Raw genomic sequence first — 22,710 nt, forward strand, 5'->3', positions numbered from 1 at the left:
AAAAAAAAAGCCTGTACTCATTGGGTGCTGCCCAGCAGGGGGGGCAATCCCTGCTGCCCCCCATCGCCCCATGCTGTGTGGGGGGCTCTGCCATGAGCTCCCCAATCCCTGCTCACTTCCCCAGCCCCCCCATAGCTGCCCCACCTACTCCAGCTCTAGCCCTTTAAGAAAAAAAATGAACCCCCCAACTCACCAGCTCCTGCAGCGGCCTCAGGGCTTCAGGGGGCTCATGGAAGACCCCTGCATTGGGCATGGGGTAGTAAGGGGCAGAAGGCATCAACCGCTGCTGGGGCGAACTGGTGAGTTTGGGTTTTTTTTGTTTTTTTCTTAAAGGGCCGGAGCTGGCAGGGGGTGCGGGTGCCATGGGGAGGGCTGGGGGGTCAGGGGGCTCATGCAGAGCCCCCCATGCAGCATGGGGCAGTGGGGGGAAGTGGGGACTGCTCCCCCCCCCCCCGGCTGGCAGCCCCAAAAGGGTTGGGGCTTTTTTTTTTTTCCAAAGCGCCAGGAGCTGGGGCCGGCAGGGCAGCCATTGTCGGGGCCGGGAGAGCGGGCATGGGATGAGCCTGTGTGATTCAGAGATACAGTTGAATAGGCAGCATCCAAATCTCCGAATCAGATTCGGCAGAATTGATTCGGGACAGTGATTAGAATCACCTAATCGAATCACTGTTCCGCAAATCAGCCGAATTCAAATCCAAAGTGAATACTAGCTGCTTTGCACAGGCCTACCCACTATTTATAAGTTGACCAGTATCCGTATAGCATATTGTCTAGTTTACTCTTTCTGCAATATATTTCCCTACTAGCATGATGCTCCTTATTACTGTTTCAGTCCAAATTCAGCAAATCTGCTTAATGACTTTGAGATGAGTGACTAGACACAGTCCTATCTTAATTTATACTCGTTCAACTTGAATGATTTGGCTGACCTTTTAATTTTTGCCAAGTATCATGTACTCCATTGAAAACTGCAGAAAAGATATAAGGATTCATCTGACTCTTTTTTTGGGGGGGGGCAGGGGAGGGGGTCTGAATACTCTTATACTGTACACCCTTTTAAATACTTTCTCTTGCTATGCTGAAACATATATGTGGTACATACAAAATGGGCAGTGTTTGGGAATTTTACACATGTAACAGACAAAGAAAAGCAGCTATTCTTAAGCACAACAAAGTCTTTACATCTATCTCTCAGTTGTAGTAAAACAAACCTGACTGTGACAGATTTAAAAAAGCAACTTGTACTAGATGGATCAAGAACATATGGAAAGTAGGACCGTGTGAAACTTCGGTCCCTGATTTGATTTGGCAGAGACTCAGCCCGATTCGGTGGCCAAATCTTCAAATCTGAATCAAATCAGAGTACCCTTTAATCTCTCCAAATCAAATCGGAACCCTCCAAATCGATTTGGACAGATTTGGAAAGATTTGGCAGTTCAGGCATATACACAAATTTAAATGTTTTTTCTACGTAGTACGTCCGGTACTTCCGATCCACTTCCAGGTTTGCCACTAAGCACATGGAGGGCCCCCATGCACTCCTGTGGGATGCTCCATCCACCCCACCATTGCAGTGTTAAAAAGCCACTCTGGTACCTCAAGGTATGTAGAAAAAACTTTCAATTCTCTGCCTTTGTCCAAATCGCTGATTCTTCAAATCAGCATCGAATCTTCAGATCCTGATTCAGCTGAATCGAATCAGGGACAGTGAATTGAATCACTGCCCCTGATTCGGGACAAATCTGAATCTGAATCAAATAGGGCTCACTTTGCACACCCCTGTAATGGGAAGATGCCTTTAGTAAACTTCATTGTATCCAAGATAGGTTATTGTTGCATAGATTCAGTAGACATGCTTAGACTTACTGTTCCGTAGCCAACAATGGTGTTCATAGGTACTAAATTGGGATAAACATTTTTTATGTACCAATCAAAGCTTTTACAGTTCAGCTTTTTTCTTAGCTCCTTTCTGGAAGTAACATCTCCATAGTCTATTCCATGATTCTGAAAGAATACCACATTGAATGTTAGGCATTTTCTTTAAAAAGCCTGTAAAAAAGGAAAAGAAAACAGACTTATGCTTTTTCTTTATATTTCATTACATATAAACAACACCTAAAAATTACTTTAAAAATCCCTTCTTTTCCTTTAAAAATCTAGATCATATCTTGTCTGGAAAGCCCTGTGGATGACTGGAGGAAGCATATTTTATGACATTCCAAAAATGCAGCTCAGTGGGAACCAGTTTTTCCTGGACACATTACAATGAAATCTAGACCTTTTGGAGTAAAAAAAGAGTCCCTTACAAACTTTGGTATATTTAAAGGGATCACTGATTATGGCACTCAGGATATGAGATGCCAGGGTTCCAATCCATGATGAAAAGAATTACTTTTTTTTTAACAAACAAGTCCAACAGAACTGACTGAACAAAGCCATGACAGAATAGCCAATAGCTATTGGCCAGACAAGGTCCTGGCCTGAAACAGTGAGAAAGTGCATCCCAGGTGAATTCTAGGGCTGTGCAAAGCTTCGGATCACAATTCAGATTTGGAGATGATTTGGAGGCTGAATCTATGAATCCAAATTGAATCTCTAGAAGTTTTAGGCTTTCTGAATCGATTCAGAGCTTCTGAATCGATTTGGAAAAGATTCAGCAATTCAGAGATTCAACCATAGGGTATAATGGGGAATCAAAGAAATATCTATAACTTTGTTGTTTTTCAGCTGATTTGGATGAAACTTGCAAGGGTGGTAGCCTCTGCTGAGGGTATGAAGCCTGCCAAGTGTCAAGGTGGTAGGTGCACAGGTTTCTGGGAAACTGCACCTCAAAGGCCTGACAGCAAATGGGCCTTTGAGAGTGAAAACTGCAGGCCTGCTAGGCCCTGCTGTGGCCACGAAGCCTGCCAGCTGTCAAGGAGAGAGGTGCAGGGGGAGTCTGGCTTTTGGGGCCCTGCACCTCTGGCTGCAGGCAGGCAAAACTCATGACATGGCTGCTTGTGGGACTGTGTGTGTGTTCAGGTGCACCCTTCCTGGTGCTGGGGCCTCTGCACAACATGGCAGTGCACCCCTGTGAGGGGGTGAGGGACAGGCTGGGGTGGGGTGAGGGGGATGTAGCAGCACAGATAAAAGTGCAGAGGTACCTGGGGAGTCAGAGGTCCAGCAGGTCGCAGTGTGCCAGAACTCCACTGTCTATATTGAGTCCATGAGTTTCTGTACCTATTACGTAGGAGGCTGATGAAGTGCAGTTCATAGGCCCATCTCTGAAAAGTGGTTTGTACATTCAAACAAACACCTAACCTCATCACCAGAACTGAAGCCATCTTCCTACAGCTCAAAACACAAAACCTGCCAACTACCTTCAGTACCCCCACAAACTGCACACCAGAATCTATCAAAGACAACAGTACCCAACTACCTGTGGGGGTACATTCCTCCCCCAAAAAACCCACGCTGCCTCCAGTCTCTCAGACCTGATCCTGAGAGGGAACAAATTACAAACCACTTTTCACAGCTGGGCCTATGAACTTCACTTCACCCTTGTAGGGTCTGGAAGGTGGACCCCAAAGAGAGCATGATGTCATAGGCTCAAGAACCTGTCTGAACATCCCCTGACTGGTCAATGCTGGGGCCAGGACTGGAGGGGTCAAAGGGCCAGGGGCCCACCGCAAGGAACGCCCAAGAGCTGAGGGCCTGGGGTTCCGACTGGCCTGGAGGTAGACTAGGGCTAGTAGCCAAAGATCCCAGGGGGACCACACCCATAAGGGGGAGCAGCTCAGGGAGCTATGCAGCTGCAAATGAAGGCAGAATAGGTTGCCTGAATGGAGGGATCTAAGTGGCATTCATCTAGTAGGATTCTGGGGCTCAGTGCAGGGCCGGTGATATGGATAACATCTGGATGCCATCTATGAGGCTTGGGCTGTGGGGTAGGGGAGGAACGGAGCCACAGATAGTGCCCCCTGGCATCGGGGCAAGAAATGGGCAGCCTCCCGCTTTATTAACATCAATTAAATAATTAACAACAAGGCGTGGCGGGTGAGAAGGCAGGCGGTTAGCCCAGAAACCAGTGGGCGGGCCACTGGGAAATCAGCCCAGAGAAGGCCCCCCTGTTACAGTGTTGTTGTTTTTTACAACTATATTTATTTAATTAAACTACTGAGGGGAAAAAATAAAACTTCCTTTCTTGAAGATTCAAAATCTCACTTAAATGAAAGGCTGAGAAAATTCCCAATGCACTGTTGATCGATGAAGTCTTCCACCAAAGAAAGCTGGGGGTGAAGGTAGGAAAGAGAAATTTGACACCTCTGAAATTATTTAAAGAGAGAAAAAAAAATGCAACAAACTAGGTTCCTTGCATAAAAAGGAGAAAAGTATAAGTGCATAAATCCATTCTCCTCTCTTTAAAGTAGACCTAATTGGAAAGAGCAGTATTTCCTTAAATGTTTGAAGAGAACTAAGGATTTCTAATGAAGAATGGCATTTAACAGCATGTGTAATGGCATTTAATGTAAGCAAAATGTATTTTTTAAAAATCCATTCACATTAGTCGTAGCATTAATTGATATAAGGAACAATATGTAAAGAGACTTTGGGCATTTATACACATGCTCTGAGAGTTGGGGGTGGAGAGGGTGCTTTAATTAAGTGGCTCCAAGAGCTGCTCTAATTAAAGCACCCAAAGTGTCTCATGTATCAGCACCCCACACTTTAAAATGGCAGCAGGGTCACTTTAGTCAAAATTTGTTCAAGGACCTTTAGTTAAAGCACCCTGCTGCAATTTTTAAGCATGGGGACACAAAACACTGGAATCTGCTGAAGTGCAGTAATTACCACGCTCCAGCAGACTCAATTAATTAATTAATTGAGTGTGCTCCAACACACTACAAATACAGCATGTTGAAGCAGCCTCTTTGCTCACGTATAGGTGGCCTTTATTTCTGGGCATGAAAACAATATGAAAAAGCTGCAGTTGAGGCAGCTTTTCTCTGAGCTTCTTGAATGCTGAGTTCCTGATTTCCCATTATTCCATTTCTCAAGTGTTAGAGCATGGTGTAAAACTCTACCTTTCTCTCTGGGCCTGGTGAAAATAGGGATTGGATAACAAGGCTGCAAAATGCTGCAAAATAGTGTGTAGAGGTCAATGACTTGCCGATTTGTACATTTATTTCTTAGTACATATTTAAAAAGCATTCCAGGATGTCCAGATCATAGGAGAGGTGTTCTGTTGTCACAGCTTGTAAGAAAATCCAACTGATCAAATATTTTCCAGTACAGAAATAATACATTGCTAGGTTGTAAACTCTTTGGGGTAGTGACAAGATTTTTGTGTTTATTCTGCATCTAATAAAAAAGGTTTCTGGTCTAGGGCTGGGGCTCCTAGCCAGTATACATTATGCAAACCTAAAGAAGTGTAAGAACCTCGATAGGAAGGTTCCATGCAAAGTAGACCATGTTCTTATAGTCGTCCATCCAGACTTCTGCCACTCTCAGTGCATTACGTCTCATGGCAATACTCAGGTCCAGCAAGTAGGGTTTGTGAGCCCTTTCCAAGTGAGCAATTCTTGAACAGGGCAAGACTTCAACCTTCCCCCCACACTGCCAAGCCTGCATGGATGAAAGAAGTTCACAACAGTTGGTAATGGGGTTCAGTTTTTAAAAAAATTCAAATCCTTTTATTCTGAAAAATGACTAAAAATCACACACACACCCATGCTTTTCTAGGTGAACTGGCCGATCATTATTATCATTCTGTCATGTTCCCTGATTCATGGTGAAGGGAAGTTGTCAGTACTGTGCTTTTCACATTTCTTATACTCTGTAGGGCCAGCATGGGTACAGAAGAGTAAGGAGGGGTAGAATTCTTTTCTTGCACCATTCATGGAACAGCTTACTCACATTCAGCTGATGTGCCAGGCAGGCATATATTGTATATATCCTCTGGAAGCAATGAGATGAAACAAGTGTCCCTGAGAACCCTGGCCCTACAGAATTTAAATGACTAGTGATGACAGAAGAGAAGGCAACCCAGCTGGGCTCCATATCCATAGCACAAGTTTATAAGGCTGTCAGCTAGCCCAAAAAAAGAAAGTTAATTTGTAGCAATTTGAGATAGTTATTATAGAGTATAAATGATGAATAACAATTGCTTTGTAAGACTATAGTTTGCATGTATAGATGAATGAGTGTGAAGTGAATGGAAAAATATTAAAAGAATGACGTGCAGGCAAACAGGTTACCAAAAGGTGGAAGAATTCCAAGGAGAGGCTGAAGACACAGCAAGGAGATAAGAGATATGCCAGATGCTCTGACGGACAACATTCAGAATGCTGCTGAGTAAACTCATCTGTTGGCCAAAGTGGAAAATGACTGGGGTTCAAACAAAGAAGGCACAAAGTAAAGAAGGGCGGAACTCAACACCAATTTGATTCCATCTATAAAGGGGAGAGACTTAACAGCAAGAGGTTGGGTAACACTCTGCATACTTCACTGGAATACAGACAAGCATCTATATGAGGTCCCACTCCTCATCTCGTACTTCTAGGCTGGCTGCCTAGTGTAGTACTGATCAATAGACTTTGGTAACTATAACATCTGCAGAGTAATTTGGAATGAGTGTGTGTGAGTGTGAATGTTTGAGTGCTCTTTTGAATATTCTAATCAATAAATGCAGCATCCTGCCTTGTTTGTTTGTCAAGAGCATTTTTGGCACAAGAAAGCATTAAGAGGCAATAAATAAGGAACTTATGATGTCAGGGGTTGTGACCATATTTTTACATAGCAGGGTATTTTAATGGGCCTGATATTCCATTGCCTGGCAGACTGAGTAGGCATTTGTACAAAAGCAGAATGGAAATACAATTTTATACCTATTTTGTCATGGAATAAATGACTAGACATGATGCAGACAACAGAGACTTAGGCTTTAACACAGTTTAATGTAATAAAGCTGGAAGAGATTATAGTCTTGGAAATCCTGCCTTTTCCCTGGGTGGATGCTATGCACCACTGCAGCACAGTCAGTGTGGAGCTCCCAGGGGAAGGGCAGCAGGGTGGGGAGCCCCAAGCATGCAGAGGGAAGCCCACATCTGGCCTCCCATAGGCTCCTGTCAGCTCTGCCCCCGCCATGCTGTGGGGGGTGGGGCATCATTTTAGACCACGCCCTAGCAAAAATAAAATTTGGCGTCTATGATTCTGAAACTAATTGCTTGAGCAAGGTATAGCCTTCAACTCTAAATTGAGAAACAGTCAAGTTTTCCCTCTATAGATAGGAGTGGTTGCAGTGACTCATCCTGTAATTAGTATATCAAAATTGGAAAATACAGTGTATATCAAAATGTACACTATATATAGTTATATAGTTAACATATCAAAACTGATGGTGAGAAAAGGAACAGTTTTCTTTGGAAACCAGTGGCTAAAAAGTGCTTTCAACTCTTATTAGTAGAAAACCCAGGTTCTGCAACAAGTAATGTAAGAAATAAATCCAACACTTCCCTCTGAATCAATACTGAGCCAACACTGCAGTGGAGCAGTTCACTGCTGTAACTGCAGGATTTAGAGCCTGTACGAACTTTGACCTGAGGAGTTACCCCTGGAGTCCTAGCTAAATTCCTATCCAAGTAATATGAGAAGTAATGTCTGTTTAGAAATATCTTTTATTGGACCAATTATAGAGCTAGGGTTTTCTTCAAGTCTGGGGAAGTCTTTGAGAAAGCAGATAGACCGGGTGGGGGGCAGGCAAAATACACCCCACAGGCCAAATAAGGCCCACCAGGTCATTCTATCCAGCCCATGGGTCCCCCCAAAATTTTAGAAAATAAATTTTTATCTGCCCCTGGCTGTCTGTCAAAGATGACAGGCAGCCAGCAACAGCCAGACACAGGGGGAGCCAGTGGCAGGATCCAGCGGCTGAGCAAAAAGGCCCACCTGGCTCCACCCCACCCTCAGCCCCTCACAGCCCCCCTCCCATCCCAGCCCCCAAATGGAAGCTTCTGCAGCTTCTGGCCTTGCAACCCTGGAGCTGTTCCATTCCTCCCTCTACAAATGTGGAAAGTAAGATAAGATAAGATCGGGGCGGGGGGTGGGGTGAGGGGAGGAAACTGCCATGATCAGTCCAGCAGCTGCATGGTGCTGGCCAGGGCAGGCTGGAGTCAGAGCGGGAAGCAGCGGGTGAGGGATAGCAGGGGGCTGTGGGAAGCAGCAGGAAGGGAGACAGGGAAGCAGGGGTGGTGACGGGGTGCAGGAAGTGGCAGAACAGTGGGAGAAACAAGGGGAGCAGCAGTGATGCTGCAGGAAGTGGCAGTAGTGTGGGGAGAAGCAGGGGGAGCAGCCAGAGGGCTGTGGTTAGCAGTGGCAGCACAGGGAGTGATGGGGAGAGCAGTGGAGGCTGTAGAAAGTGGCAGCAGTAGGGAGAGTGGTGGTGGTGGCAGCTGAGCAGCAACAGCAGCAGTGGTGGGCAGGCATGGGGGAGGGAAAGTAGGGAAATGGCAGGGGAGTGGTGGTGGTTGGCGGAAGTATGGAGCCCATGCTGGTGCCCTGGGGGCATCCGGGACCTAAGGTGGGGCAGCAGAAGGATAGAACCTGGGCCCGGGGTCTGCATTGCGTGTGGCTCACATGCAGTCCACATCTCTCTCTTTCTCTCCCACCCCACCCACCATAAAAGCCCCCACCCCAACCACATTCCCCACACCCACCCACCATACCCACACCCCACCACACACACACACACACACACACACACACAAACCACACCTCTGCACAAAGACACCCTTACCATGCACACACAATATACAATAGGACTGTATTTTGAGCTATTATGCAGTCACCTCTAGATACACTTTGCAAACACATAAAATTAGTACAAAAAATATTTTAAAATAAAATTAAAATAAATTATAATAGATTTTTTTTTGCATATTACTTCAGGTTTTTTCTGGTTTCAAGATAGAGTTTACCCAGAGGGTGCTGCAATGTAAAATTATTTCCCCCCTTTTTCTGGTTTTTACATCAACTTCCTTTCTTTTCTTTTCTTTTTTTCTTCCCCTTATAGTCATTGCTTTTAACTACTTAACTGAAATCCTATTGATGGACAAGTTTGTCTCCAAACTTCTTACCAAACTTGTGCACCATCTTTTCTCCATCTTTCTCTTGCCTCTATCAGTTTCAATTGTATTTTCCGTTGTGGCCATTAAACCCATATGGCTGTGATGGGTCAGGTAAGCTGTGGCACTATTTAGGAATCAATGAAACTCAAACCTAATCTGTGGGTTCTGAACAGAGGGAGAGTAGACTTGTCTGTGAAGTTATGGAAAACACATTTAAGACTGAAACCTGGAAGACTCATAGACTTTAGATCCAGAAGGGAGTGTTACCTTTTCTAGTCTGGCTTCTTGTATATCACAGGAATTCAGTTATCACTGTTCTGAGCCCCCAAACTTGTGTGTATCTAAAACATGTCTCCCAGAAAAGCAACAAGTCATTCCCCTCAGACATCAAGACATGGAGAATATACAACTTTCCTTAGTTTACAACACCATCACTAATAGAAAAAATATGCAAATTATTTCCCATTTGAATGTGCCTGGCTTCCCCAACCTCTTCTGCTAGGATAGCAGACTTTCCACCTCCCAGCAAGCAACTTACTGAGGAAAAACTACCCATACCACAGGTTTAATCAAAGGGCCAGATTTTTCAAGTCATCTCAAACATCAGGTACTGGACTCTACAAAGTCTGGCCAGATGCATCATTGCAATGAGAACTTTTGAAAATATGCCTAATTTGTAACCCAAATGTAACTTGAATGATGTTAGGGTTGGGGTTTGGGTTAGGGGGGAATATAGTTCCAAGTGCTGCATGCTCAGCTACTTTGAAAATCATATGCCACATTTCTATAGCTGGTTTTATAAGCAGAAAAGTAAATTAAACTTACCCGTAAGCCCAGTTCTACATTCTCCCCTCCATATATATGCATTCCACCATCCAGTACCCCAATCTCACCCAGAAATTCTCTATGCGCAGCAAGTATGCCCATGATAGAAGGACTTCTACAAAAGAAAATGAGTACAACTGGAGAGAAGCTAAAATGACAAAATAAGCAGGAAGCAAAGGGCCCTGAAAAATCATTTAGGAATTAACCATGCTTTTCTGAATTCCCAAAACGTTCCAGTAGGAGACTGAATGATGGTTCATTAAAAGAGTCTTCATTTAGTTTGCACTAGTATATCAAAACCAACAGTCAATTGCTTTTTTTAGATAGATTTGGTTCTCTTTCACTTTCCCATTTCCACCCCCTTATAATTTATATTAAAACATCCTTAATGCACAGAGGGTCAAATTTGGCCTTTAGCTGTATACTTACATGACCCTAACCACCATGGTAGGGTGAGATGGGTTAAGATAACAGCATACATATAAATCCTTCCTCCTTCCTCCTAAGCATGGAAGGTAAAATGACTTCATACTAGAGGTGCACCAATACATCAGTCCCATATCAGATCAGCACCAATATAAAGAAAATTGACTATATTGGCAATCAGCTTTTTTTGGCTGATAATGTGGTCGATAAATGCCCCATGCATGCGCAGCCACAGCACAGCACACAGGCAGCCAGGAGCATAGCCCAGCAGCGTGGAGAGCAGCTGGGTCTGGCTGATAAGTCTGTTATGAGGGAAGGGGTGTGGGGGGGTGCAGATTAAGGCCCCCATGGTGAGGGAGGGAGTGAGGCAGGGACAAGAGCAGGTGCTGCACAGCCAGGGCAAAGTGGGGGACAGAGCTGTGAGTGGCTCATGGGGGGGTGGTCTCTGCCACTATACATACCCCAGGAGGGCATGGCGGGCGGGTGCCCCCAGATTAGCATGCAGGGTGAGGGTGGGCTGCTGCTGTGAGCTGGGGCTGGGGCGGTGCTGAGCTCTTCCCAGCAGGGGGCTGGGCTGTGCTCAGGATGGGTGGTGGCAGCACTGGGAGGGGAGTTATGCGGGGTGGGGCTGCAGCCACCGCAAAATTTGCCTTAACTCTCCTCCCAAAACCACTGCTGCCCACCCCAAGTGTAACCCCAGCCCAGCCCCTGCCAGGAAGAGCTTGGCACCTTCCTGGCCTCAGCCCACAGCAGCAGCCTGCCCTCACCCTGCACACAGATTCGGGGCCACATGCCCCACATGCCCTCCCAGGGTGCATGCAGCGGCAGGAATTGCCACCCGGATAAGCCACTCACAGCTTCATCCTGCACTCCACCATAGCTGTGCAGCCCAAGCCCCACTCCCTCCCCCACCACAGGGGCTTCAATCTTTTCCCCCCACATATCGCTTCCCTCCCCCCTTGGCCCTTCTCCCACAACAGACTTACCAGCCGGACACTGCTCTCCATGCTGCTTGGCTGTATATTGGAATCAAATAAGCATCAGCCTATATGGCTCATTACAAATCAGCCATCAGTACTGGCCCAAAAATTCTGTATCGGTGTACTCCGACTTTATGCTATGTACAAAAGGCTTCTTATTTTCAAAATACATAGCTCTCCCTAAGGGATTTGTACAGCCTAATGTGCAAAGTACTTTGGAGAAGATACCTGTAACTTTTTATGAATATGGCATGTTCTTTTAATTGCTGCATGGTGCTAAAACGTTAAGTTCCAGAAATAACCTGCAAAACAGTTATGCATAATATTTTTTCTATAATCAGCTAGGTAGAATGCTTAAACTGGTTTGACTAGATTTAAGAGAGACATAGCAACTGAGAGAAACTAGCATGAAGCCCAGGTCCAAAGGTTGGGGAATCTGAATAAGCAAGGCTAACCAAGTTTTATATAAAACAGTTAAATATATTAACTGTTAAGACACTTTTTTCTTATACTGTGTTCCTACCACTAATATAAAAAAAGCCTGTTTTACACCATTGTATTGATCAGGTCAGAGGTCCTGAAAGAAAGCATGATAGGTCTTGAATGCAGTTAGGCCTAAAGAATCACCACAGTGGGTACCCATGGTAGCCACATGACTCAATCTGTATGTGGAGAGTGATGAGATTTCGCTACAAGGAGGTGAAATCACACCTGGAGTGGTTTCGCTTAGAGATGGCTCAGAGATGCAGCTAACCCTGAATTGTGACCGGGATAAATGTGGGGGATGCAGACAAAGAAATTAAGTGACCTGCCGAAGTCTGCCCAGAGAGAAAAGTTTAGAACAGGATTAAAATATGGAACACCCTGCTTCTCATTGTTTTACCCAGAATGTGGGTCATATTAGATCTCCAGTGTTGCCAAGGGACCCTCAGATCCAAACCTAGAGTTTCAGTATACAGTCTTGCAGAGGTTTTTACCCACACACCTGTAAAACCCCTTTCCTTTCTAGTTTTAATTGAGACTAATGTAGCAAAACCCTGTTTTTCTTTTTTTCCCCTTTAAAATGCATTCCCTCCCCTTCCCCAACCATTTCTGACTTTTTCTCTCCCTCTCTATTCCCTATAGATAAGTGATCTAAGACATAGGATAAGCTTCAGCATTTTATTTTGGTAGCAAGTTGCAGTTGTTTTGTTTTTTCTCCTTCTTTATATTGTATAATTATTATGTTTATATGGATTTTTACTGTTCTGTATTACTGTTTTACTAGTACTATATGATTTAGACCTACATATGTAAGTTAGCATAAGTTATGTCAAGTTTCCATTTTGTTTGTCAAGTCTCTATCCTGTTCCCAGGCCCAGTTGTGTAACCCATGACTCACACCTACCCCTCCTATGTAACTTGGTTCCAGAATGAATGGGGATGAATGAGGGTGCTTGAGAGACAGTGGCAGTAGGTCTAAAAATAAATCCCTCTGAATGACCAAACTATCAACACCAATACCTGGACCAACAACCCAGCCCTTGGAACCACCTTCAGCATTCAAGAAACTAAAGATGAGGCAACCCACCATTGTGCCAAGGCTGCACATGCTCAGTAAGAACACCTGGAGCCCTCTGGAACAGGACTGACATTGCCTGGACAGGTCCTCCCCATAGGAGATCATAGGTAGTCTGCCCCATAAAAAGGGGTAGTGAAGACTGACTCCTTGGGACACCCTCTCCATCTGGACCAGCACCATGCTACACCACCTATCCACCCAGAGGCCCTGCCAGCATCCCCCCTCTGGACAACACCTGCTGGACAAGGACCCCTTTCCAGCCTGGATAGGTAGCTATCACCCCCCACCCCCTCTTCAACCAAGGACTTGGACGATGCTTCTCTTCCCTACCTGGACTCCAATCCTTCCACTGAGTCTCTTTCTCCTGCTGCCATTGTGTGTGTGTGTGTGTGTGTGTGTGTGTGTGTGTGTGTGTGTGAGTGAGTGAGTGAGTGAGAGAACCAATAACTTCATGCGGTTGTGTAGTGTGTTGTCTATTTAATAAACTTGTTATTTTGAAACCCCGAGTTGGGTTTTTGTCTGTTTCCTGACTGCTTCCTCCTTGCCACCACTTATCTGCCCCCCTTATCTCTAAGCTGTCAGTCTGTTTCCAGCCCCAAACTCCCAGGTTTCGGCCTCTCTCTCTCTTTCCTGGCTGTCTCCTCCTTGCCACCACTTTTCTGCCCTCCCCCCACCCCAATAGCTCAGCTGTCCGCCTCAGTTTCCAGCCCCAATCTACCTTAAGTAACCCCAAGCCTCAGTTCCTCAGCCAGCTTCTCTCTAGTCCACTGGTTCTAATCCCAGTTCTGGCAACTTTCACTCCCTACACTTTAACACTCTCTTTCTCTCTCACCTAAACCTTCCCCCAAGTATCCCAGGTACCCCAAGCACACACATACATACTGTACCATCCAAGTTATGAACTTACCTTGGTGTAGGTGGGTTGTATGTGTATGAACTGGTGTGTGTGTATATATTTATCATGCACAGAATGACATACGAATTAGTGATCTGTGTATGTGTACTGAGTGTACGGGTATGGACAATTGATTTTTGTCTAACGTTTGGGATGTATAGTGTATGTGCTTGAATTGGTGATAGGTATGCATGTGCCTAGGTTAGTTTGGATGTGTATGTGCCTGAGTTGGTAGTGTGTGTGTATGCACCTAATTGATTTGTGTGTTGGTATATGTGCAATTGTGTCACACCCTCCTATCTAACAGCGCAATACTGAGATCCTGAGAGATGGCCTGACCCCACAGAGCAACACTGAAGATACCTGAGCTCTCTGTGCTCCCTTTGAATGCTGCTCAGACTTACCGAACTGGAGCTGTATCATCTTTGAGCTTATACCATTCTTCTGGTAATGCCTCATAGAGGCACCACATGGCCCAGTCAAATCCATCTGCAGCCACAGAATATTCAAAAATGTCCAAATCATCAAAGCGGATATTGTCAAACACCGGGGATATTATAACAGTACGGTCTTCCTTTATTCGAGACAGAATAGGTTCAGCCCTAGGATAATAACCATATAAATTAGAATTGACTTGCATCAAGAATAAATTAAAGTGCAGAGCACCATGATGCTGAAATTCACAGCCTACCTCCAGAAGTGAGACCAAGCAGGTTACGTGGTATGGTTGTATCAGTTCCTACCTATGCTCAGTTAGCAACATCAGTCTTCAGTCAAGGCATCTTACACAACTCACACACCAATACCTCTGCTAATTATAAAAAGCACAGACCCCTTTACTCATGCCTTGCCTATCTACTATATCAATGTTTTGCCTCCTGCAATGGATTTAGATTGGAAACCATTTGGGACAGAAGACAGCTTTTCCTTATAGGTGTGTAGAGGTCCTGATCCCTGTCCTCGTGGACTTACATCTTAAAAACAAATAGGAAGAGTTGCTAGGTGATCTATGAGAGGTCAGGACTGTATAGAACCATCCTTGTATGGGGTACAGCATTGGCTCAGTAATGAAACACAGTAAGTGAGGCAAAGTGAAGAATGGTCAGCTTGAGGGGGGGAGGGGGAGAATATAGAGAGATGTCACACACACACAGAGGGTAAAATTCCATATCTAATGTACACTGTAAATATCTGAGGGCAAGAACCTCATCTTGGCTGTCTTTGTAAAGAACCTTATGTAAACTATGCTACTATACAATCATTAATTGGCAATAATAATTAGCAGTTACTCTACAAATTCATCAGGCACCTGTTAGGTGAATTAAAATCCTATGTAAAACTCCATTGGCTATCATGATTATTTTCAAGGACCTAAAAAGAGTGGAACAAGGTTGTGGCATCCACAGAAAATAATCTGCATAGGTTCATAAAATCACAGAAATTAAGGGCTGGAAGGGACCTAGAAAGATCGAGTCCAACCCCTTTTCTCTGGGCAGGAATACAGCTGAGATCAAATGATCCCAGCAAGGTGTCTGTCCAGTCTCCTCTTGAAGATTTCCAAGGTTGGGGACTGCACCACCTCCTTGGGAAGTCTAGTCCAGATTCTGGTCACCCTTACTGTAAAGAAGTTCTTCCTTACAACCAACCTGAAACAACCCTCTAATAGTTTATGGCCATTGCTCCTTGTCCTCCCCTGGGGCGCCCTAGTGAACAATTTTTCTCCCAGCTCCCGATATTCATCCCTTACATACTTATAGACGGTCACCAATTCCCCCTCAGTCTTCTCTTCCCCAGGCTGAACAGTCCCAGATCCCTTAGTCTTTCCTCATAGTTCTTACAGAGCATCTTCTCATGTGTGTACAAACTAAAGAGAAGTCTTCACCCATACAGACACATATATACAAAGAAGCTGAGAATCACTAACTTGCTCTTTTCTAAACAACCCCACTAGTTATCTAGCTGCTTCCCCACTTTTCTTTTTTAATCAGTGTGTCCCTTCCACAGTCTCAGGGGTTGCCATTACTCAGCACAGGAAATTCCGCTGTATGGTGAAACTAAAGAAAAGCCATGCTCAGATGACTCCCTCAGCTCCGCAGCAAAATAATTCACTCCTGGAAAAGAAATCTGTCTGAATCTTACCATGCAACATTTACTTCAATATGGGCATCCAGGATGGCAACAACATCTGCAGTGGATGCTTTCCAGCCAGAAATCCGGGCTTGTGTGAGGCCTTCTCTTTTCTGATGCCTCACAATTTTCAACAGCCCGGGATATTTTGCATTGTAATTTCTTATCTTTTCATCCAAGGGTCCTAGTAAGTCCTCTAAAAAAAGGGGGTACATTTTAGTTTCTTTGAAAATTAATGGAGGTTATTTTTATCTGGGAATAGAAAAAAAACTACATAACTAAAATCTTTCCAACTCGTCCCAGCCTTGAGTTTAATGGAGATTTCTTCCTTACAATGTGGCTAGAATTATTTAACTACCCAAAAGAACTCCTGTGCAGAAAGCCTTCACCTACAGTAACACCCTATCCTGGACTTCAAGTGCTTGGTTTTTAAATTCAGGGGCAAAACTGTATGCTCTAGTTTAACTGTGCACATATCAGCAAATAGTCATCTACCTTCATAGATGTATCACCAGATGGATGAGAAATTAGATGGCTAACTGCTGTTATTTGTGCCCATAATTCAGTGAACCTGTAAAGACAGGCTGAGACAGAAAAATAAGCCTGCAACAAGGTCCAGGCCCTTAGGGCAACTCTGGTGCCACGTAATGGCCTCACTGATCTGGACTCCCACTCTAGTATCTCAGGGTACCATCCTGCTACTTTGCTTTTCCTGTCTTTGATGTAATGGATGTTTGGGAGGTGGCCCTTAATTCACCAGAGTGGCTTCCTCAAATGCAGTTGGCTAGGCTTGCTTGCCCCTTGCTCACAGTCCTCAGGCTCTCAGGCCCTTCCCCACACATGGTTCTCAGTCCTTAGCTGTCTGGTAGACAAATCTACAGTACCTTCCCCAAGTTCCCTCAGTGGCCTCCTTCTACCCCTTCAGTCACTCCCATGCCTCACAGCCTTAAAACTAACACAAACTAACTAACAGCAAAACCCTAGCTCCACGTGGGACTTTCTACAAAGATCCTTCCTCTCCAGGGATCAGGGCCTGAGTTGCTCTGAAGCCTTGGAGCTCTGTGGATATACTCAGCCTGATCCCACCCTTGGGTCAGCAAGGATGACCTTAATTGGGTGCAGGGATTGCTAATTACCTCATCAGCCCTCTAACATTTTGCCATCTCAGTCCTAAAATATAGTCCTTTAACTCTGTTGTAATAGGGGCTGGGGACTCTGGTACAAAGCCCTCAAATATGTACCTGTGTATATTATGCATGGGTTCCCTTTGCACATGGTACAACTTTTTTTCTTTTCCAGAGGCAGAAACTAGAATGAGTCAGCCAGAAAATTACAGAAACGAGGGATAAAAATTCCTTGTGACAGGGTGTACCAAAGGGGCCTTCTCAAAACCCAGTAGGAGGTGTTAAATCTCTCACACTCCACCCAAATTAGAAAATGGAGCCAGTGAAAGAGGCTGGACCTCTGAGCATTGCCCAAAGAAGCCATTCAGATACAAGTACTGCTAAAATCTACCCATTTTGGTCCACCAGCAGCTAGAATCAACTGGGAGTCTGATACCAATCAAGGCGTGCCAGACAAAATAAAAAGTTTTGCCTGTTGCTTCTCAGGGAGTAGGGCTGAGTAAAGTTAGATAGCTGAGGCGCTCCTGAGTCCTAAAACAAAGGTCTCCAGCCTGGGGGAGGCCTAACAATCTAAGTATCGCATCAGTTCAAGCCCATGACCAACTGTTTAGTTTGTTGTGCAGTTAATAAAAACTCAAGCAGCCAATTCCAAGTTGGATTTCCATGAACAGTCACAAAGCTAGCCAAAGAAGCTTTGCATGAAAGATGTCACTGCTGGTGAACTTTGACAGACCAATAAATCACCTGGAAGCCAGACCTGTTCCCCAGAGTAGATTTTGCAGTCCTTTGTTCAGTTCATTTTTAAGAGCAATGAGGTTTCCGTTACTATCTTTGGGAGCATATTTCATGGCCTCAGACATATCTGTCAGGGAGCTATTCTTGACAGGCAACTTACATTTTTCCTTTATTAGTTTAATCTCATCTCCTCACAGCTCTGTACAGCCACGTCCCACTAAATAACTAAGCTTCTTCAGTCCTTAAACCCTTCAGATACTTGCATCATGTTCCCCTTTTACCAGGCTCTTCAGGGTTTTTTTCCTTCAATCCCTCCAAACTAATTCTTCATTTTCATTGCTCTTCACCAAGCACCCTCTGGGGTCCTAGTATCTTGGATAATTTGATAGTGGCCCCCAGAAATTAATGCATATGTTTTTTCTGACTCGCTTACCATTTGAGCTATGATCATCTACCAGTATAATTTCTTTCAGCAAGTGAGAAGGTGTTCGGTTAATTATACTGGTGACAGCACGCAAGATGACTGACACTGCCTCGTTCATAAATATCAGGATGACACTAAGTGTTGGGAGGTCTTTGGGGTAGGATTTTTTTTTACAGCTATAAGAGAGGAAGAAAAATATTAGCAGGTTTTCCATGAGATACAATAACTGAGCATCTACATCAAGGCAGAATCCCTCACCAGCACCTCCGCCCACAGAAGCAGCATTTTCCCATTCCCTGCCCCAGTCTGAGTACTGTCAACTGCCAGTAGCTTTAGCAGGACAGTAGGGTGGCACAGACACATTGTGTTGGTGCCCTTTAAATCAGTGCCTGGAGAGCATGCTCTACTTGGCCATCACAGTTGCGCTGCCCCTATCTATTTGGATATGAATACTATGCTCCTTAGGGGCTGGCATTTCCAGTATATCTGACTTCTATAATCCAACCCAGCAGACTGTAATCCTTTCCATCATAAAAAAGAGAAAGCATTGTCTGATCCTAGAAAGCAATATTTCCTTGCAGCTGGCACACCTTATAAAAGTAACAGAATGCCTCTCTCTTTCCCATGTGTTTACACATGCTTTGTTCCATTACTTCTCAGAAGGCAAGAATTTCACCTGTTTGTTTTACTCGCTAAAACAACGAGTTTGGCTCCATCTCATCTTCAGAAGGCCAATCTATGTAAGCTGGCTCTGGTAGTAAAATAACTATTATATGGCCCGAAAAGGGTTGGGCAGGTAGACTGGAGGATTTCTTAACCAGATAAGTATGACATTATCTTTTATTCTTAGGTTGACATGACCAGTTGGCAGAGAGATAAATAGCTTTTTTTTCTTTTTCTTTTTTTTTCAGCTGCTTGGTATTGTTTTGGTCCTGATTGAGCTAAGGACTGAGTCAACATTTGATTAGATCAAAGTGCTTCTGAAAGTTCAGGAGTGTTGGCTTAGAGTAATCTCTAAATCTGTCTTTTTTTTTTTTAGGGAACCCTGGAGAGAAGCTCAGCAAGGAGTAAGAAATGCTTTGATGCTATGGTGCTTGATAGATAGAAAAATCTGATTTCTCTCTCTTGTGCACTCCTGCAAATCAGGAGTAACTTGGTTGAAGTCAATGGACATAAAACTTCAAGCTAGTGAAGAGAAACATTACAGAAAAAAACCCCTGTAAAAAATGTTACTTCAGTTTTCATCAACATTTCTCAAAATGTAATATTTTTGACTGGTATAAAAGATTTACACATGGGTAGAGTAATAAGTGCAAAGCCTCAACAGCCCACTAGAAAAAGGGAGAACTATTGTACAAGAATATTGTAAGAAATTGTCAGTAAACCACAAAAGAACACGAATGAAAGAACAATCACAATCAATCCAGCACTAATCCTGATCTGCTCAAGGATCCTTTGTATACAATCCCCTGTTCCAAGTCAAGCCAGTTAGTTGTCCAGAATTAAAGAGAAGCAACATCTCTGTATGTAATTATATGCATATATATTTTGCACACAAAGGTGTTCCAAAAATTGCAACAGCAATTTCAAGTGAAACCAGTTTGTGTGCAATGATCATTTACTGGACTGCATCACTTTATACAGTCATAAACAATGGGTACATTCAACAATGCCACTGTTGGCCTTCCCTGCTGCTGTGTAGTTTGCCACTCATTTTAGACAAAACAGACTTCTTTCAAAATTACTGTTACTTGTTAAATTATGCATATACATATACACATATACGTAGGGTTTATACTGCACCTGGCATATCTGGTGTCTCGAATTGGTCGATCCAGGGGAAGTTGGTCACTGAGATACACATTATACCCGTATTTAGTAAATAACTCCTGGGCTTTGGTCTGTTGGTCTTCTGTTAGATCTGTGCCCCAGAGCTTAAAGAGGTATGAATCTGGAAATAGTATCCGAGGTAAAACTTTCTTTTCCGTTTCTAGCTTGTTTTCTTTCTGGTGCATTTCCTTCTTTGACATTTGTAGCAACTTTTGATCATCATTAGAGGGCTTGTTCATTGAAATTGCTGCTTAAAAAAAGAAAATTATGTGCATAGTGTAATGGAAAGAAAGGATAATATTTGTGATAAATGCCATAGACAAGTTTCTCCTCACAGGGAGGAAGCAGATATTCCAATGAAATCAGTTGAACTACCCCTACCATGAAACTGGCATGAGGTGAAATCAGGCTTTATCTTCCTCGCAGAAAGAATTAAAAAAAAACATGATTCCAAAAAGTCATTTCTAATAGCCTAAATATTTCAGGTCAAATTCTGCTTTCAGTTACTCTAGTGTAAATTCAGAGGAAAAAAAAAAGTGAAAAAAAGCAAGAGTAAACCCATTGTGAAAATAAGGTTTAGAATCAGGTCCTATAGACTCCAAAAGAGCTGGTTTACACTGAAGTGAGTAAGATCAAAATATGTCCCCATCTGAACCATGTTGTTTATGCCTTATGGACCACAAAGGTAATTCTGAGCACATGGACCAACAGTCAATGCAGCCTATCCCAATTACCCATCTGCCTAATACTCCCTTCTCTAGACAAGTATTTTATAGACCTGAGACTGCACCAGACAGACATGGGATTTATAAGCATTGCCTTAATTTGGAGAGTTTCTCCTTCCTCAATTGTTGCTGTCCATCTTTCTTGTGATTGCCAGTAATCAGACCACATGGGCTGACTGACCTGTTAGGCATCAGAGATAAAACTAGTTATTGTGTGACATAATCAATTGGTAAAATGCAATTTGTTTGCTTTCTTCACAAACAACAGCCAGAAAAAATTATATATGTATAAGAAAGACAGAAAGAGTTTTTGACTTTTTATAAATGTTTATTAGGGGGTGAAATGGGTGACAAGACAAGACAAAAAAAAGATAGCCTACACAGGACCCCAGGTGCAGATGACAGAGCCTGGAGCTAACCCTCAAGGTCTGCCCTCACAATCAAAAACAAAAACATCCAGTACCACAGCAATCCTTTAGAGCCCTCGCTGGTACCCCACAAGGAGTGTGAGAGGGGCATGGTCCCAGCATGAGGACCAAACGGCCACCCTCAATGCTGCAGAGCAACCCTGAAATGGCGCAATGCACCTGGGAGGTGGGTATTGTTCACTGGAGAACCACAAGTTCGAATCAGTGACAGGTATGCCTGGACCAAACACTGGAACAATCACAGGGCAGCATCAGAACCAGCCCCAGTGAGCTGACTCCTACAGCTTTGGTGGGTAGCCATCTTTGCAGATGACACCCCTTTTAGATGCCCGGCATGGAAAAGAAACCAAATAGGCAATGTCTGAGACATCCAAGTCTAGTGCCACAAACAAGGCGCCAAGGGCCAGTGCCACTAGGCGCCACTGCCACATCATCCAGGATGAGTAGCAAGGATGAGGGTGCAGTGGACATGAACTGCCCATGTCTACAAGGCCCCCCAGAAGAGAACTTCAAAGCAAACCCTGATATCGCTGGCAGGAGGCATAGGAAGAGTCAAGGAAGTACTGGGGCCACCACCCAGGTCGCTATCCACTGACTGTGTCCCAAGCGTCTAGATGGAATAAATGCAGCCACCCTGCAGAGTGGGCAGGCAATGCACAAACGGCTACAGTGTGCCATGGTAATCCCACCAGTGGTCACCAGCAGCCAGGTGTACTGCCTTGCATCAGCATGAAAATGGCACCAGGCAGCAACAAAGTCCACTGCCTCCAAAGCAGTCCACAGTTGCTGGGCTGAGGATGGATGGGGTTCTGGCTTATTTCGGTCAAACTACTCATCGATTGTGTGAATTAAATTCCCCACCCAGAAGGAGAAGGTTGTCGACACCAGATGCACTTTGTAAAAAAACAGTCAGGGTCTCAAAGGGGCCCAACAGTGGGAGCTTAGATGGTAATGAGCAGGCAGCAATGTACCGTGAACAAAATACAAACAGTCAGCAGGTGGTCAGGGATGATCTCTTAGGCAACTGCCGAGTCAGGTGTCAGCTGTGGCGATAAGAGGATTGTGACCCCTGTGCTGAGGGAGGTGCCATGACCCAGGAACCACCAGACAACATGCCAGTTGGCTTGATTAGCTGCATCAGTGCACGTGTTATGCAGAAAAGTGACATCTATCTGGCTCTGGTGCAAGAAATTGGACAGAGCCTTCTACAGCACAGGAGTTCAGCAGCCGTTGGCATTGAGAGAGCCAATGACCATATCAGGCGTGCATGAGGTGTGCAGAAAAGGGGACTGTAGCAGAAAGCCCCCTTTTCCTCTTGCCTGCAGTTGCTCTCCCCTCCTTGGATACGTTTTTCCTCTTCTACCTTTTCTTCCTTCCTCTTTCTTTCACTTCAAGATAAGGAATTGTGTTTTAAAATTTGTATGTGTGCATTTTGTATCTCCCCTTGTATTTTGGTATTTTTATCTATTTGTGTGCCATGGCATTACTTTTGTAGCTTATATTTTATACTCCTCACCTTTCAACTG

The 22,710-nt window shown here is 44.3% G+C and overlaps 1 protein-coding gene across 2 annotated transcripts in view; it reads right to left on the reverse strand.

The window, feature by feature from the left end:
* Positions 1–22,710, reverse strand: part of GALNT8 (polypeptide N-acetylgalactosaminyltransferase 8) — a 39,365-nt gene that overhangs the window by 8,584 nt on the left and 8,071 nt on the right. The window contains exons 2-8 of one of the 2 annotated variants that reach the window (XM_006027805.2): positions 20,005–20,278; positions 18,211–18,377; positions 15,931–16,114; positions 14,196–14,393; positions 9,930–10,044; positions 5,419–5,604; positions 1,867–2,004 (exon numbers count right to left, since the gene is read on the reverse strand). In XM_006027805.2, coding sequence (XP_006027867.1) covers positions 1,867–2,004; positions 5,419–5,604; positions 9,930–10,044; positions 14,196–14,393; positions 15,931–16,114; positions 18,211–18,377; positions 20,005–20,278 — 1,262 coding nt within the window. Of the gene's footprint in view, positions 1–1,866; positions 2,005–5,418; positions 5,605–9,929; positions 10,045–14,195; positions 14,394–15,930; positions 16,115–18,210; positions 18,378–20,004; positions 20,282–22,710 lie in introns of both variants that reach the window. The other variant, XM_006027804.2, reaches the window with a different exon arrangement.

The sequence above is a fragment of the Alligator sinensis genome, unplaced genomic scaffold, assembly GCF_000455745.1.
Source record: "Alligator sinensis unplaced genomic scaffold, ASM45574v1 scaffold177_1, whole genome shotgun sequence".
In the NCBI taxonomy this organism is placed as follows: Eukaryota; Metazoa; Chordata; order Crocodylia; family Alligatoridae; genus Alligator; species Alligator sinensis.